A 17,480-nucleotide genomic window follows, 5' to 3' on the forward strand; every position below is an offset into this window, starting at 1 on the left:
CTAAAGTTGCTATTCCTCTACAGTATTTTCTATGATTTTATCGTCGTCATAGAAATAAATTTTAAACTCTCAATATACAATTGCTATTCCTCTACGGTATTTTCTATGATTTTATCGTCGTCATAGAAATAAATTTTACACTCTCAATATACAGTTGCTATTCCTCTACAGTAATTTCTATGATTTTATCGTCGTCATAGAATAAATTTTAAACTCTCAATATACAATTGCTATTCCTCTACGGTATTTTCTAGGATGTTATCATCGTCGTAGTAATCAGTTTTACACTCTCAATCTGCGGTTTGGGTTGCGGATGGGCTCTACGAAACGTAAACTGACCTGCAATCGGTTGTCAACGGTTTTGACAACGATTTCTTCGGGCGCGTACTGGCTAACGTCGAACCTCAACTTGAGTACTTTTCCGTCATCCCCGTCTTGGATGAGTGGCGAGTTGAGTCCGTCGAGCCAGGTTCGCAGTTCCGACTTGTGGGTGGTGCCTCCGTCGCTGCTCGAGGTCGACGTGTGGCTGGTGGTGGTCCTCTGTTGCGAAGATTGGGTCGTGAACCCGACGTCCCTCTCGCGGTCCATCAATTGCGACCGGAAACGGTTCATCTCGTCTTCCATCTTCCTCATCTCGGAATCGAAGCGTTCCCTGATCGAATTGAATTCCTGGTCCAAGATGCTGTTGTCGGTTTTCAAAATTGGCACTTTGCGTTCGGGAGCCATTTCTTTCTCCTTTTAATTTAATTAACTAAAATAAAATGGAATTTATTGGAATTACAATTAACAAAAATTGGGACCTAAAAGGTTAAAATGTTTAGTTATTACCACAATTATACGCAAACTTCGAAATATTCAACGTGTCAAACCTAATACGATCCCGCGTTAAGTTCTAGTACTGTAATGCTATCATAATCATACTTAAGAGGAGACATAATCATACTTACGACGAGACTACCCGAGGTGATAATCACCGATTTTGTTGAAACTAGGTGGGTATGTAGACCTTATCGTAACATGAAATTTCACCAAGGAAAAAATTGCAATGGGCATTAGTTTTGCCATGGCAACCGAAAATGGTTTTGACAACACAGTATGTATATTTTATCATTGAAAATAACATGGGAATCTGAGCACTTCTAAGGGTCCCCCCAGTGAAAATTTTAAAAAAATTTCAAATTTCAAAACCAAAAAAAATAGATCAAAATTGGAAAATGAAATGAATTTTATGATATTTTTATGAATTTTGGTCAATTTGATCAAAATATGTAAAAATTGATCAATTGTTATTTTCAATGATAAAATATAATACTGTGTTGTCAAAAACATTTTCGGTTGCCATGGCAAAACTAATGCCCATTGCAATTTTTCCCTTGGTGAAATTTCATGTTACCATAAGGTATACATACCCACCTAGTTTCAACAAAATCGGTGATTATCACCTCGGGTAGTCTCCTCGTTAGTTAGTTTTAATACGAGTCTTTAAAAAAATATATAACGGTCTTCAAGAAAATATGTCAATACCTTCGATTTTTTTCCGGTTGCTCTATCTTATAAAAATAGGTCAAATGAACAAGTTTCGTTTACGAGTAATACACCGGCGCGAAAATGTTCGAACACTTCTACAGGCGTTTTGGCCTACGAACTATAAATAGAGAATTCTAAAACCGATATTCACGGCCAATTTCGGCGTTAAACGCTAAAGCGAGTTTACGAAATAAAGACTTTAAACAGGTGTCTTTTTTTAGAAAGAACGAAAATTGAAATTAACCGAGCGCGGAAGAATTAGAGAAACCTGTTTGCCAAAACACCTGTATGCTCTTAACGCGTTCGGTAAACGAAACAGTTTTACAAACTCGAAGGAAGAGATAAATAAATTATTACCTATAGTAGTCTGGTAATAATAATCCTTAAAGTAGACGACGTCAAAAGGTTGTTTTTTGCGCGCTTCAAACACAAACTCTAAAGACTCCTCGACTAAATTCACGACGTCCTTGAAGAGACTATATATAAAGTTTTCTCCTTCGAATGTTCGCGAACAAACCCACGTTCCAAAAAATGTTGTTTTGCCGTGTGTGGTGGTGCGCTGGTGCTGCTGTAGTACACGCTTTTTAAAACGACTCGAACGTATCGGCCTACGGTGAAACGGCGACGCGAAATTTGGCTTCTTTTCGCTGAAGTTTGCGCACCGATCTGCTTGTCCCACGAAGAGAACGCTTCCGAAGAGCGACGATGACTCACCGCATTTCAGCGGCCCCCACGGCGCACGCGTGCCAGCTACGTCAGTCGCGCGTCATTCTCGAATCCGCCTAGTAATTGGCCCGAGACGGGGGAGCGCACTTTCCCAAAAAGGACTTTTATGTTTTGCTACGAAGCGCTTTTCGTTGCTTTTTCGCCCCTAATTTTCACCAAATCACAGTACTCCCCACCCCGGGTTTATATGGTTATTTAAAAGCATTTAATAACGATAACGAACTGTCATTTTGTGGGAAGTTTTACCTTTTTTTCGGCGCTACCCAAATAGTTTTAATGGCTTCGGCAAGTTCGGCATCATTAGTGTAAAGTGCGACGGTTTTTTTTCACCCACAATATGTCTTTAAGGACTATGACACCATTTGACTTTGTTTCTGGCTGATGACGAATTGTAATTATAAATTCGCGTTATCGGGTTAACGGGATGGTTTATCAACGGTATCGCTTCCGGTGGACAAGAACCAAATCTGTTTGATACTGGGTCAGCGGAGTTACAATCTGAAGAATATTAATAGGTCTTTTGCCCACTATGAAGCTTGACCCAGGCCAGAAGACCAAGATTTACGCGGCATATCAATATAAATTTACAAAAATAATTAGCTAAAATTTTATAGAATGATTATAAAATTATCACTCAAAAATACATTTATAAATAGTTGTATAATTTTGAAATTAAATTTACTATTTTAAAATTTAATAGATTGGAACATACTGCTGTGCTGGAAAATAGGTTTGGTTTGAACCAAAACTCTAAAATCACCATAATGGAAATTTTAGGGCTGGTTAGTGGCACCCGAGCGTGCATGTGGGGGGGGGGGGGGCGCATTAGATACGAGCCTTTGACCTTGTTGACCTGGTACTTAACATCTAACACTACCAAGGAGTAGCTTGTGATCATAATGATTCTTCCTTAATCGACAATCTTTTTGACAGTTGTCAACGGATTAAGTAAAATCCACCTATTTTGAACTTCAACTTCCGCCGATGACCCAGCTGAGATACGAAATGGTGTTGGTATGACGACTCTTTTGTTGGCGAGCCAATTTTTTTCCCCCTGTCTTCCGCAATTCGCGCGCTCTTCCGCCTCCGACCAACCTTGGTTTTAGATCATCTTCAGCCACCTCTCTCTGGCGGATTTGTAAATTTAGGACCCATTAGTCAGAGTGATTCATCATCGGCAAACAATCGAGAACATTCCTTTGAAAATCCTCAATTTTATTCATATATTCAAATGCTTTTTTAACGATTTCGTCGTTGTATCTCCCTCAGATTGCGGTTTTCCTCCATTTTATTTTCCGAAAAATATTACCCGTGGGGGGTTGGGCATCCAGGCGATTTCCCCCCCCCTAAAAGTTCTCCGAAAATCACAAACGCCAACCGGCGGAGCTCGGTAGTCTGTAGCTAAACAGCGAAGCAATCTATTCGGGGAGAATTGGGGGGTTTCAGACGATGAGTCTGTCGGGAAAGACTACAATAGAGGGGGGAGCTCTTTTACCCTATGCTTTTTTTACGCCAGCCAGTACCGACCCCCCGTCGAAAACGGAGCAATGCGTTATAAGAATTTTCTGGGTATGAATTATAGCAATTGGCAGGGGTGCGTTCCAGCGTGGGAGGAAAGTTTTACGGCGAAGACGGCGTGTTCGGGGCAACACACTATTCAGCGAAACTACTCAACCATTTGAGACGCGCAAAAGTGGGATGCGGATTTCCTCGTTTTGGCTGGCTTATGGAGACGATATATATGTCTGCATGGCGGCCATCCCCAGACACGATCAATCTGCGCGAATGAATGTTTTGTTAACGATGTCTGACGTAATAATTTTATAAATATATTTGTAGAAGAATTTTTTTAACGGAGATCTAATTTCGTGTAATTTTAAAGTCGTTCTAGTTCCATTAGCGCGTTCATATTTCTTAAGTCCTACGGGTGTAATCTAAATCTCTTATTTTTACGGTCACAAAGCCCTAAAAATCGATTAGCAACGCCGAGACTGGTGCGGGACTGTTATTCTTTGATAAAATATAGTTAAAAGTATAATATTAAAATGGAAACTCAAGCAAATTGTCTACTTTTTTTTCAAGAAAATTCTGAATAAAAACTTGATAATGGCAAAATAAATTTACGTCATGGTCTTGATACTGAGCGCCATTTGTTTTTCTATCTACGCTTAGGCTTAAAGGCCGACTACATATTTATTCGGTTTACTCTGTTTCTCACTGGTAGTCGGCTGCTTGCGTAGCACATATGTCTTGCAGCGAGCCAGCTTCCAGTGAAAGACAGAGTAAACCGAATAACTATGTAGACGGCCTTTAACGATTTTTAAAAAGGAAGGACATGATTTCCGGCCAAAAACGCTGCGTCATCTGCAACAAAATCTGCCAGTCCGATACACGCGGCAAGGCTTAACCGCAAAGGGTCCCCCGAACGAATCCGGAAACAATGGTCCCCGTGATAAAAAGGGTCCCTAAAACCAGTTTCGCGAGTGGGCCTCGTTGACCTTTTAATTACGGCATTGATAAGGGATTACCATAGAAATCTCATAGGTAACTAGAATGCTGCCGTGTAACTGGCAAATGGGCCAAACGCCGTGGCAGACGATAGCCAGATCTCAGCCAATCAGAGCTCAAAGAGTGGTTCTGCCAAGAATTTAATGTCACCAGACAGAATGACGTCACCTATCTCCCGCTATAGTAGCGGATCCAAGGAGGATTATTATCCTCCTTGGCGGAACCACTCTACGGCCTCTCATTGGCTGAAGGTTCAAGGCGAACTGGCGTCAAGCTCGGCCGTAGGCGGCAGCATTCTAGTTACCTATGAGATTTCTATGGGGATTACTTTACACAACAGAAATCGGGTCGACATTTTTAACGTAAACCGGGAGTAAGGTGGATTGCATTCTTACTAGGGATGCACCGATGTGGGTACAGCCGATATATCGGCTATTTGTGGCCGATAACATCGGACGATATATCGGCGGATATTAACAAAGTTATCTATTATAACAGTAGTGAATATGATAAAATCATTGTAACCACTTTCTTAATTCTGTACACCGATTGCAGCGAGTACAGCCTTTGGTAGTGCTAAGTCTGTAATCGATTACGTAATCACTTTAGTACAATCAAAGCTACGAGCTTGTACACCGATTACGGATAGTGGTCAGCCCCTCGATCCAGATATGTTTATTTCATTTTACGGGATACATATTTTCTATCTTAAATCGAATATCGTAGTTTTTATTTGTTTACACTCGTAACCCCCTGTCTAAAAAAAGGGTATGATCTAGCTTCTGAAGTCTGGAGTACGTGGCGCGGCCAATCAAATAAAATATTATCATTAGTTAGTTAATAGAGAATTTTTCTATTTTTAAATGTTTTCCTGAAATTATTTTTCTAATACCGGTATCGGCCAATATCGACTTAAGCGAAGCAGATATTGGCCGATATCTGAAAAATATTGTCCAGTATTAGAAAAATAGGCCGATATATCGGTGCATCCCTAATGCTTACATAATATATTACTCTTACGCTTAATCTTGTTTAAATTGTCCCTAGAAATCATTCAACTATAGGGACAGTCTCTCCCCGACGCTTTTCGCGATAGTACCGGAAACTATTCTTGAAGTGGTGCGCGCGGTGGCGGAGTTGGCCGCCCTGTTCGATGCCAACGGAGGGCTGAATATAAGACCGTGTCAATATAGCGGACAACCGCCATCGCGCTATATATTTGAGCGCCAACGGAGAACACACGGTCTAACTTTATCTAAAAATATTTCGTGGTGCAGGAGGAGGGGTGAACCGCGATGTTTTTCCCGCTGGATATTCCCAAGAGTGAGAAGCGCTCTGGTATTGATCCGCCGTGATAAGAGAAAATGCGTGTCTTGGCGATTTCTAGTTTACTTCTTACACTATATCCGATTTATCTCTCGTGTCATCCTGTTACCGTCTTCGAATCGAATTTTAAGTCACGTACCGTAACCTCGCGATACGGGAGTAGCGGGCCTGCGACGAGATAGTTTCCGCCATTTGGAACTTGGAAGGACTACTTTCAAGCCGTTCTCCTCCGGGTAGAAGCTATAGACCACGCTACCACCCCCCACTGACATTATATTTTGGAAAAGCTACTGTACTGGAAATTTATTCGTACCAGAAGTGTAAAATATATTTTTTGAGGAAAGTACGCGTCTTCTTGAGCTTCTGAGGTTATTCGTTTGGGGTGGTGGAGTGGTTAGCAACCTCGCAGCAAGAGGAACCGGGTTCGTTCCCAGCTTGTGGTACTGGGTCGGAACTACTCCTTCTCCTTAGAGTTTGCAAGTTGTTTTAATAATAATCAGCTAGGCTAATACCCAAGGCACTATACCATAGGCCTAAATCATCAAGCGACTTTTAAAGCCATGAATTCAGGTTACAATGCGTAGGAGGGTGGTGGAAAGCCCTTCAAGCCACCCGAGCCAACAGCCCCCTACACTAACTATTACCGTTACAGGTTACTGGTTACTGGGGTGTGTGTTCCCCCTGAGTTGGTCATTTTCCCCTACCTATGAAAACTTGTTGAGTTTAACAGTACCCCTCTAGCAAATTAGAGTCGGGCCGACGTCGGCAAAAGGTACTAAACATTAAGCGGCCGACGGTCGGCCGACCTTTGGATTGAGGGTCAAAAGGCCCTAGGGGTAAAAGGGTCGGCCGACTACAAAACGTCGACTCTTTACCGCCTTTTAATAGACCTAAGAACCGACTCCGAAACGACGTTATCCCGACTTAGCATGTACTGTATTATTACGTCGAAACGACTTACTTTTTGATATTTTAAGTGACTGAAAATGACCACATAAAACCGTAAATATAGCTATAAACATGTATGCAGTTGGTCAAGTCCCATGAACGGAAGTGAAACAATGAGTTTATTTCCGTCAATCGGAAAGCTCTTGAATCTAAAGTACAGAGTTCTAGAGTTTCTTGGGGCTTTGTAAAAGTAACGAAAAAATCTTCATTAATAATATCTTAGCCTAACATATTTAGCTATACGAATGTAACCTACTTGAGCTGAGAAATTGTTAATAAGGAAACATTCTCAGATTGAATATATAATCTTTTTCGAAAAAATATAATACAGAAAGGAAGTTATTTTAAAAATATTTCAATTTGTTTTATTAAATCGTCAAAGTTTCATAGTTTTGAGCGATTAATTGGCAAAGCACGACCTTAAATCGACTCTTTGTGCTACAGGGGAAATAATTAAATGTAAGGTCTATTTTAAGTCGGATAATGGTCGGCATACCGACCATAAATAGTCCCTAAAAAGGATTTACGGTTTTAGTGTCGAAAAAAGTTCGGACGTTTTTAGGTCGGCATTTGGTCGTCGACTATAAAGCGACTTTACGACCGTACCCCGACCCTAAAACGACTTCATGTGCTACAGGGGTAGTAGTAAGTGTAGGGAGCTGTTGACTCGCGTGGCATGAAGGGCTTGCCACCACCCTCCTACGCATTGTAACCCGACCACCTGAATTAAAGGCTTCAAAAGTCGCTAGATGACTTGGGCCTAGCTATAGGGTGGTGCCTTGGGTATTAGCCTAGCTGATTATTATTATAAAAACATGTACCTTCGTTAGTGCTTCCAAAAGGTTAACTGCTATTTTGTATGATAGCACTTAGATTTTTCCAACTGTATAATAATCAAATTACCCAATTTGTTTTTAACAATCTGCAAATGAATATTATTAGACAGGTTAATCCACCCCTCGCAAACGTGTAGGTTGAATTTGTAAGATAATATATTGTACATAATACGTCTACACTCAGCTACAAGTTTCCCTGGCTTAACCTCTCAATTATGTAATTCTGTTCTTATACACACACGAACGTCTAAATTTGTTTATTATCTGTTAATTTTGTAAAAGAAACGGCTCTGGCTGCCGCCAAATAACCATAATTGAAATTTCCCAGATCTGAGGAACGAAATAGTACGCTTTCGCGTCTCGTCCGTCATTATCCGAGACATCGATATTTGCATTAATGTCAAACTGTTTCCTGTTTTTCGCGTGGCGAAGCGCGTTTTATTGACATCTGACGTACGTCAACATTTCTAAGGGTGAAGGACCGGTCAAACACTTTCAATCGATAAAAAGGTGCTTGTCCACGTTAGCCGCTGACAACTGAAAGTAAAATATGCCGCAAGGATGAGATGACCGCCTGAGGGTGAAGGACCGGTCAAGCGCGTGCTCTAGAATTTTTAATCAATAATAAAGACCGTGTTCCATTTACCGCCAGTGCTCGCTTCGAAATGCGAAATCCAGGGCACTCTTTACATATTGGTAAATGCGCAGAGGCCGCATATGCAGGGTTGTTGAGCAGTGCGTTGATTTGCGCAGAGCATCCAATATTATTCTCAGTAGCAGTGGCGCACCCAGGATTTTTTCTGGGGGGGGGGGGGGGCGATGAGTCTTAAAATATTTTTAGGTAGAGTTTGTAATGATAAACAATAAACGTTTTATGAAGGCTTTGGTCACTTACTTCGGTCATGCTTATTTTCGTCTTCCTGGGGGTGGGAGGGGGCGGATCCCCTGCCCCCCACTTAGGCAAACAATGAGGTTTTCACGCTTTGTACCCTACTTGAGACCTAACCATAAAAGCAGCTTACGTTTTTCACCAACCTTAAGTCTTAAACACAATGTTACGTTTGAATCCCAAGAATCTCTATAGCTCTTAATAAGTCTTTGCTGCGAGGCCTTAATATCCATAGTAAAATATTTCATAAAGAGCCATATCAGAAGTTTATAAGAAACTGGATTAGGTGGAAAGTATCTAACTTCCTACCCCGCATAAGGTTTAAAACGTAAAACACCATTTTTACCGCAATGTCTTTAGAACTTACCCGAGGTGTTACACACCGATTTTATTCAAACTCGGGGGATTGGTAGACCTTCATGTAACTTGAAAAATCCTAAAGGGATTTTATTCAATGGGCAACGGTTTTGCCATGGCAACGAAAAATGTTTTTGACAACTTAGAATGGAAATTTTCCCATTGAAAATAACATGGGATTTTGACCGATTCCAAGGGTCCCCCCCCCCCTGTGGGGACCCTGTGAAACATTTTACAAAATTGAAAAGTTTTAAAATATCAAAATTACTAAAAAAAATAAAAATTTACGAAAAAAATCAAAATTGATCACATTTTCATCAATTTGAATCAAATGGGTGAAAATGAACCGATATGGATTAAATAGGAAAAATTTCAATTTTACGTTGTCAAAAACATTTTTCGTTGCCATGGCAAAACCGTTACCCATTGATAAATTCCCTTTAGGATTTTTCAAGTTACATGAAGGTCTACCAATCCCCCGAGTTTGAACGAAATCGGTGTGTAACACCTCGGGTCGTCTCCTTGTTAGTTCACGAGAGAGGGCTAATCAATACGGGCTCAATAGTGACAATAGTGATACTTTTCTTCCGAAGGAGGTTTATTGTACACTTTTGGTCATATTTATGGAGCAATCGACCTATGACGAAGTGCGTTAATTAATGCGCGTTAGTAGAAAATTGTATAATCGCGACCGAAAACTATCGCTACGTCCCCTTTGGTTCGAAGCTAAAGCCGAAGCTATTAAATTATTGCGTAAGTATGATGTTTAATTTTAACATCATACTTACGCAATAATGTCGTGGTTTTATTTTATATTTTTTAATCTATAGCGTAAGGCGTTGCAGTTAATTTTATCATATTTTTTCATCATTCATAGATTGGACTTTATAAACAATGATACGGGAATCTTAATATAATTCTTGCATCGTTTGCTTATATTTTGATAAGTTTATAAAAAAAAATTTCTTAGGACTTTTAAATTTGTCGCCATTCCAGATCAGACTAGAAAGTGAAGACTTTCCGGTTCGAAAACAACTTCCGATTACGCAATAGCTCTATGACAGACTATAATTAGTATAATTCCTTCAGTGTCATACTTATATCTTTGTGTTACTTACGATAATATTAAATTACATTTTACTTTCAATTTCAACGAGCTATAGCTAAGTGAAACCCAGAGGTAAAAGTTTACGCTAACATACAATTTATAGGTCCACGGAATCGTTTGAGGATTTCAGGCCGAATTGAAAGTAGCTCCTCCCCATCCGTCGTGTGACTCTGGTATATCTTCCCACTTCCCAAACGTCATGATTCTGCAGCCCTATCTTGAACATTCAAATGATTTAGATCCTTAACTTGAAAACCTAGTACGTCCATGGTAATTATTAATAAAGAAAACAGTTACGAAAAGGTCTCATGGGTATAAAACCTTTTATTAAAATCAAAAAGCCGTGGCAAGCTTTCGACCGTCCTCGCGGTCTTCGTCAGACACACTATTGATTTAGATCCATCAAGAAATTCCAAAGGCTAAAAATTATATTCTTAAAATATTATATATAAAACTCTTTTCAATAGTTCTTTTATAAAGTAACGTGGCTTTTAGGAGGCTTTTTAACAAAGCTAAAAGTTCGGGTGACTGGGTTGCCTACAAGCACACCCTCACTGCATACCATAAGGCCATACGCGAAGCCAAGAGGGACTCGTGGAGGAATTTCTGTGAGAATATCTCTGATATTCCCAGTACGGCAAATTTAAAGAAAATTATGACCAACGATAAGACTAAACATCTTGTTTGAAAGATGGTAGTCATTCTTCGTCGGGTAAGGAGACTCTAACTCATATGTTAGATGTACACTTTCCTGACTCCAGAATTACGAACAGTACTGATTCTGATCCCCTTCCCATTATTATTGCACGTACCAAAAGGGAAGACTGGGTGGTGGCGAATAAAATTGTCACGCACTCCAGATTTATTTGGGCAATAAAGTCTTTTAAGCCCTATAAGTCTCCGGGGCCGGATGGGATAATTCCCATTCTGTTGCAGGAGGGCATTGATATTATCTGCCCAATGTTGAGTAGAATCTATAGGGCTTGTATTGCCCTTGGATATATTCCTAGCACCTGGAAACTTTCTAGGGTGATCTTTATTCCGAAGCCAGGGAAATCTAACTATCTCGAGGCTAAGGCCTTTAGGCCAATCAGTTTGACTTCCTTTTTTCTAAAGATTTTGGAGAAATTGGTAGACAATTATATTAGGGGGGAGGTTATTTCTCATATACCTCTCTCGACGGCTCAGTATGCCTACCAAAAAGGAAAATCTACTGAGACTGCCCTTCATGGCATAACTAACTGCATTGAAAGGGCTATCAACTTTAAGGAAATAGCGTTAGCAGTTTTCCTTGATATAGAGGGCGCTTTTGATAAGGTGTCCAGCGCAGTCTTCATGAAGGTTGCAAAGCGCTTTGGCATTAATGACACTCTGTATCTTTGGATCAAAGCTATGCTGACGAATCGTGTGGTGGTATCCTCCCTGCTTGGTGAATCCCATGTGGTAGCCACCAGCCGTGGTTGCCCGCCAGGTGGTGTTCTATCACCTCTGCTGTGGTGCCTGGTTGTGGATGAACTTTTGGTGAGGCTAAACAGGGATGGGTGCCGCTGCTTCGGCTATGCCGACGATATCGCCATCATCTTTACGGGTAAGTTCCCCAACACTATTAGCGATTTAGTAAGAAGAGCCCTTGCATCAGTGGAAAACTGGTGCAGGGAAGTTGATCTTACGGTTAATCCTAATAAAACGGTTCTTGTTCCTTTTACTCGTAAAAGGTTGCAAAACTCTTTTAACGATATCTCGTTATTTGGGACAATCTTGAGCGAAAGCACGGAGGTGAAGTACCTTGGTGTTATTCTTGACAACAAAATAACGTGGAAGCCTCATCTTGACTCTATAGTTAAGAAGGCCAAGATGTTACTCTGGAGAACCAGAAGTGCAGTTAGCAGGTCATGGGGGCTTAGCCCTAAAGTGGTCTTCTTGCTGTACACCATGATCATCAGACCATTGCTCTCTTACGCTGCAGTGGTCTGGTGGCCTAGAGTCCGAATTAAGAATGTGCAGAGCGATCTGCGCACTCTGCAAAGGCTGGCTTGTGTCAGCATCACAGGAGCTATGAGAACAGCCCAAAGTACTTCTCTAGAAATTCTCCAACTATGGGAGCCTATAAGCTCAACCAGAATGGTTGGTGGAAGGCGAATATTTGGGATAATAGCCACACCAAGATCTACCGGGAAATTTCAAGTCAGCTACCTGTCTACCTAATGGGTTCTGATATGATGGCTACGAAGTTACATTTTAGTAAGCCTTTCAATACTTATTTTCCAAGCCGTACGGAGTGGGCCAATCATAGTACCCTCGGGGCCAGAGGATAAATCGTCTGGTTTACCGATGGGTCTAGGACCCACTATGGCTCTGGTTCGGGGATGTATTGTCTTACTAGCAATCTCGGCTTCTTTGAAAGCCTTGGTGTTTATGCTAGTGTTTTTCAGGCGGAAATTGCCGCTATCTGCTTCTGTATTGACTTTTGTCTTAAAAAGAAGCTTCATGGCAAGGTTATCCAAATTTATTCGGATAGTAAAGCTGCCCTCAAGGCTCTCAACCAGTTTCAGGTCTCTTCAAAACTGGTTTCTAGCTGTTTGAGTCTCCTCTCGGAGCTAGGCACCAACAATAAAGTTCAGCTCTATTGGGTTCCTGGCCATCGGGGGTACTATGGTAATGAGAAGGCCGATGTCTTAGCCAAGAAGGGGGCAGAGGCTGGGTTCTTTGGTCCTGCACCTGCCGTTCCTATCCCCTCTAGCATAGTTCGCGGCCTTATCTCCAACTCCATGACTGACCGTCAACTCAAGCTTTGGCTTGAGATGGATGGCCAAAGGCAGGCTAAAGAATTTATCTCGGGCCCCTCTAGGCAGAGAGCTAAGGAGTTGCTCTCGCTTTCCAAATCTAATATCAGGCTGGTTGTTGGCCTACTAACAGGTCACTGTCTCCTTAACAGACATCTTTACTTGATTGGAATCAGTGATGATTCAATCTGTAGGGCATGTCAGGCTGAGGAGGAAACCGCCTCTCATGTGCTTTGTAGGTGCGATTATTACGCGGCCCAAAGATTCGAGCATCTAGGTATGCATCAGCTGGAAACTTCTGATTTCTATAATATGCCGGCCAAGAGGATTCTCCGTTTTGTGTCGGATATCGGGCTTTTTAAGTCGTGAGGTTCGGGGTTGCACAATGGACCTCTGGTCGAAGTTCGCGAACGGGCATGTCCTTAGCCCTTCACCCCTTTCACTAATAATAATAATAATAATAATAACATTGCCTTCTTGTTTAAATGTTGCTTTTACGTCACATTAACTTTTACAAGTTTATACGAGCGCGTGCCACAGTCGCGGGGAAGATTTTTCTAGCGCGCGTGTAAATCGCTCGCTCGAAGAATATACTAATAAAGGGTACGATCAGTAGCACTCCACGAAAAAAACCTGATGGGTTCATAGAAATAGAAATTAGACTAGAAGCACGATTGGATTGGGCGAGGACGTACCAGCTAGAAGGCTGCCATCAGAGTGGAATCGCGATAGTCGCGCCATCTCATAGAAACAATTTAAACTAAATAAGTAAATATGGTCACGTGGAATAACATAAAACAGATCGTAGGCAACGTATTAAAAACTTTTTTTATTTATCTGACATTATATTAAGTTATTTAAACAGCTTTAGGAAAATCATACAAATCTCAAGAATCTACTATATCTACCGTGTCACCCTTAAAGTCACACGTTAAATTTGAGCAATCATTGTAAGTCTGAAATACCACAAATCATCACAGTTTAACTAAATTTTAATTATTTCAGTGTGGCTTAAAATATGCCTACATGAGATTCCAAAATCTTGGTTTCAGTGTCTTTTAAACTATCATCAGTATTAGTCAAGTCAAATTGAGTGGTTTCCGGTAGTTCACTTTTTCCGCAAGTTTTCTGAAATAACCTCTGATATATATGGAAACTAAATAACAATTACTAAAATCAATAAATTGGCATACTCTAGAAGATGTAAATATGCTTTGTTCTGGAATAGATATTTTTGGGAGCTCTTTCAAATTTTTGTTTTAATAAAGAAATTATTCATATTTCAGTTAGTTTTTTATTTCAGAATGTATAAGGTAATTTTTATTTGTGTAGGTACAGCATTTGCTGTCAAATGGTGCCTTCCATTTTGAAAGTAAATTTCATCCGGCAGAAAATGTTTACTACACACAAAGTCATATGAAGTAATTGAAGATGGAGTCCAATTTTCGCGATTTACCGCTAAAACCATTTTCCTAGTAATGCAGCATTTCTCAGAGGAAATCTTAGTGTAAAAAAAATCTCTAAAGCCCCGTTTTCAATCACGTTTTCTCCGAACAAAAATCACGCTTTTGCATCAAAAGCAACCGCGAGAAACTTCTCTTTCGGCTTTTTTGTCACGAGAAGCAGATATCTAAATGGATTTGATATAGGCTTATTTTGAAATAAAAGCGCGTCAAAAAAGCAAAAGCGAAAAGTCTGAAATTTATCGTAATTGAAAACGGGGCTTTATTCCGAGATTATTATAAAATATTTACTATAATATTACATACTTATGAAATGAGAATTTTATTTCTTTCCCAGATCTCTATTTACAATGTGAAAAAGCGCAGTTTTTAACCATTTTTGCGGATATGCTTTTAGACGCAAAAATTTAAACACGAAAAGGCCGCCGCTGCGCACGACGTGATGCGCAGTGGATCGCCTTTTTTTTTCCCTCTTCGAAATTCGCGTCGTAGCCATGGCGACAATGTTTAATGCGTTTGTCAGATGGCGCGTACATCGCGATTCCACCCTAATGTCAGCCTTCTAGCTCGCCTGTTTCCCTTGGGATTGGCGGAAAGGGCTGTGCTTCTAGTCTAATTTCTATTTCTATGGATGGGTTTGATATTTTGCACCGATGAGCTTTTTCGTCATAATGACGTCGTAAGTTGCTGAACGCTTTTATTCAGTCATCGGTGTTTTTTTAAATGGTGTAGCTTTTATAGTAGTTTTACGTCAGTCATCGGAAAAACCGACTCTTCCAGCCGATGACTTCGGTGAGTAACCGATGAGCATCGTGACGTCAAAGCCGGAAACGAGAAAAAGCGTACAGTAGGAAACCGATGTCAGCGATTACTAATCGGTGAGTCCGATGAGCGCTGTTGAACGTACCCAAAGATTGGTCTTGTGACGTCACAGCAACATTTTAACAAGTTGGGCAGGACCACTTGTTATTTTATAAAATCAACTCTTATATAAGTTGTCATTTGCCAATAGGCGCTTAAATAAAACATCCTTCAAGGAAATTGCCAAGAAGTAATATTTCCGAGAGCCATGACCTGCAAGGACTGTTTATATAGTGCTTGTTGAAATAATGGAAACATATCACCTGTAAACAGAACGTCTTGTTTTTGTTTAGCCTTATTATGTAAAAAAAAGCTACCTGGTTAAAAGGGAACACTTGGCCATTGTTGCATACCGTACAATTTTGCCGCCATTTTTCCGAAATTTTCCTGCCGAGTTCGCGCTAAACTTCTTACAAGGATGCTGGGGCGTTCATCCCTCCTACTTCGCCTCTCTTCCTATCCTCCTTGTTTTCGCCAAACGGGAGAATGGGCGAGACCACAACGCATGATTATCTTTTAGAAAATTAAAGTAACATAGAAACAATAAATTGGTCAAGCGGAACTATTAACTGGAATTTTATTGCTTTGGTCGCCATTTTCCAAAATGACAGAAGCTAAGGGCCCTTAAAGAGATAGTGCCAACTCAGATTAATTTAAAATTTTGTTCTTTGGCTTACACGTTATGATAGATTTTTAAGTCCTGAATCAGAATATATATACATATTAGCACTTTCAATTAGTATTTAGTTTTATATTTTAATGTAAAATAATGGTATTTCAATAGCCGCGCAAAACTTCACAGATTGTTGACGTCATGAGTTTGGTCGATTTCTGGGCGGTCGAGCGGCGGCTAATTTCCAGTAGTCTTTTTCTACTATCGCGTAGATAATTTGTAAGCGCGATTTTTGACTTTCTTCACGCGGACCACGCGGTTCGAGATCCTCGAATCACGACTTCACGAGCCGGCTACGTGTAAAAATATTGTTTTCAAAGTAGAAATTGAAGAAAAAATCGATAACAAGGTATTGTTTATAAATTATATCATTATTTCTTATACGTAGTCATTATAACAATATTTATATTCTAAGGAAAGATGCCACCGAAAGCACCGAAGACCGTGGACGCCACAGTGTATTGCGCAGTTCCTTCCCGCAGTAATAATAACAACAAAAGTGGCTTATCTTTCCATTATTTTCCATCAAATGAGGGTCTTAAAGCAGAGATCCTGGCAGTTATAGAGATGCGAAACTCCGTCGAAAACCTGACAAAAAAATGCAAGCATCAGCGCCGCCCTTCGGCCGGAAAGAAGCGCCCGTTTCAAGCCGAGAGACGCAAAAATTGTAAACAACGGTAACAATCCTAGGATCTCTGCGATTACTCCCCACGTACAGGCGTCGCTGCGATCGGCAAAAATTTGAAAAAAACTGGTTTGCTTAGGGTATAGGGAGTTTCGCATCTCTATAACTTCCAGGATCTCTGCTTAAAGCGTGCGAAAGCGGGAAACTCGGATCAAAAGAAAGCGATGGGAGTAAAATTTCCTCCTGTAATCCCCGAAAACTTCTATTTCCAGCTCGCTCTAGTAGCAACCAATAAACATCAACCTATCTATGACGTAGACAGTATGTGATGAAAAAAAGTTACGCTATGTTTCTATTTTAAAATTTGAAATTAATCGTGAATATTTATATTTATACCAAATGTTTTATAGCTATATTTTTACTATATTTTTAAATAATTGATGAAAAAACTTCATATACGTAGAAAATTGTGACACTATCTCTTTAACCAAAGTTAATAGAGTTGTAGGACTTTAGCCTCAACTATCAAACTATTGAAATATTATTCATCGGAAGTAAGTTTATCCCGTAAAAACAATAGCTTTCAAACGTCGAGGTAATTTTATTGTCTACTGGAAGCTACAGTTTCTATTCCTCTGATATTTTTATTTAAACCAAGGAACCACTAAATGAGTACTTGCTGTACTTCATATCTATTTAAATACATTTCGAATTTACCACGTACTACATTCTACCACGGCCGTCTCGAGATCTGCTTCGCGCTGCAGATCTCGAGACGGCCGTGATTCTACACAGCCAAATTACGAACTTTCACAGAAAGCTATCGCCATCTACTGCTTCTCTTGTCAAT

At 40.3% G+C, this 17,480-nt stretch overlaps 1 protein-coding gene across 1 annotated transcript in view; it reads right to left on the reverse strand.

Annotated features, from left to right (window-relative positions):
* LOC149947843 (alpha-crystallin A chain) overlaps positions 1 to 2,210 on the reverse strand; it is a 30,926-nt gene extending 28,716 nt beyond the window's left edge. The window contains exons 1-2 of the mRNA XM_090171796.1: positions 1,885 to 2,210; positions 340 to 751 (exon numbers count right to left, since the gene is read on the reverse strand). Coding sequence (XP_090027922.1) covers positions 340 to 726 — 387 coding nt within the window. The 5' untranslated portion in view covers positions 727 to 751; positions 1,885 to 2,210. The remainder of the gene's footprint in view (positions 1 to 339; positions 752 to 1,884) is intronic.
* Between the last annotated feature and the right edge of the window lie 15,270 nt (positions 2,211 to 17,480).

Source organism: Leiobunum rupestre, chromosome 4 (genome assembly GCF_980474605.1).
Source record: "Leiobunum rupestre chromosome 4, qqLeiRupe1.1.hap1, whole genome shotgun sequence".
Classification (NCBI taxonomy): domain Eukaryota; kingdom Metazoa; phylum Arthropoda; class Arachnida; order Opiliones; family Sclerosomatidae; genus Leiobunum; species Leiobunum rupestre.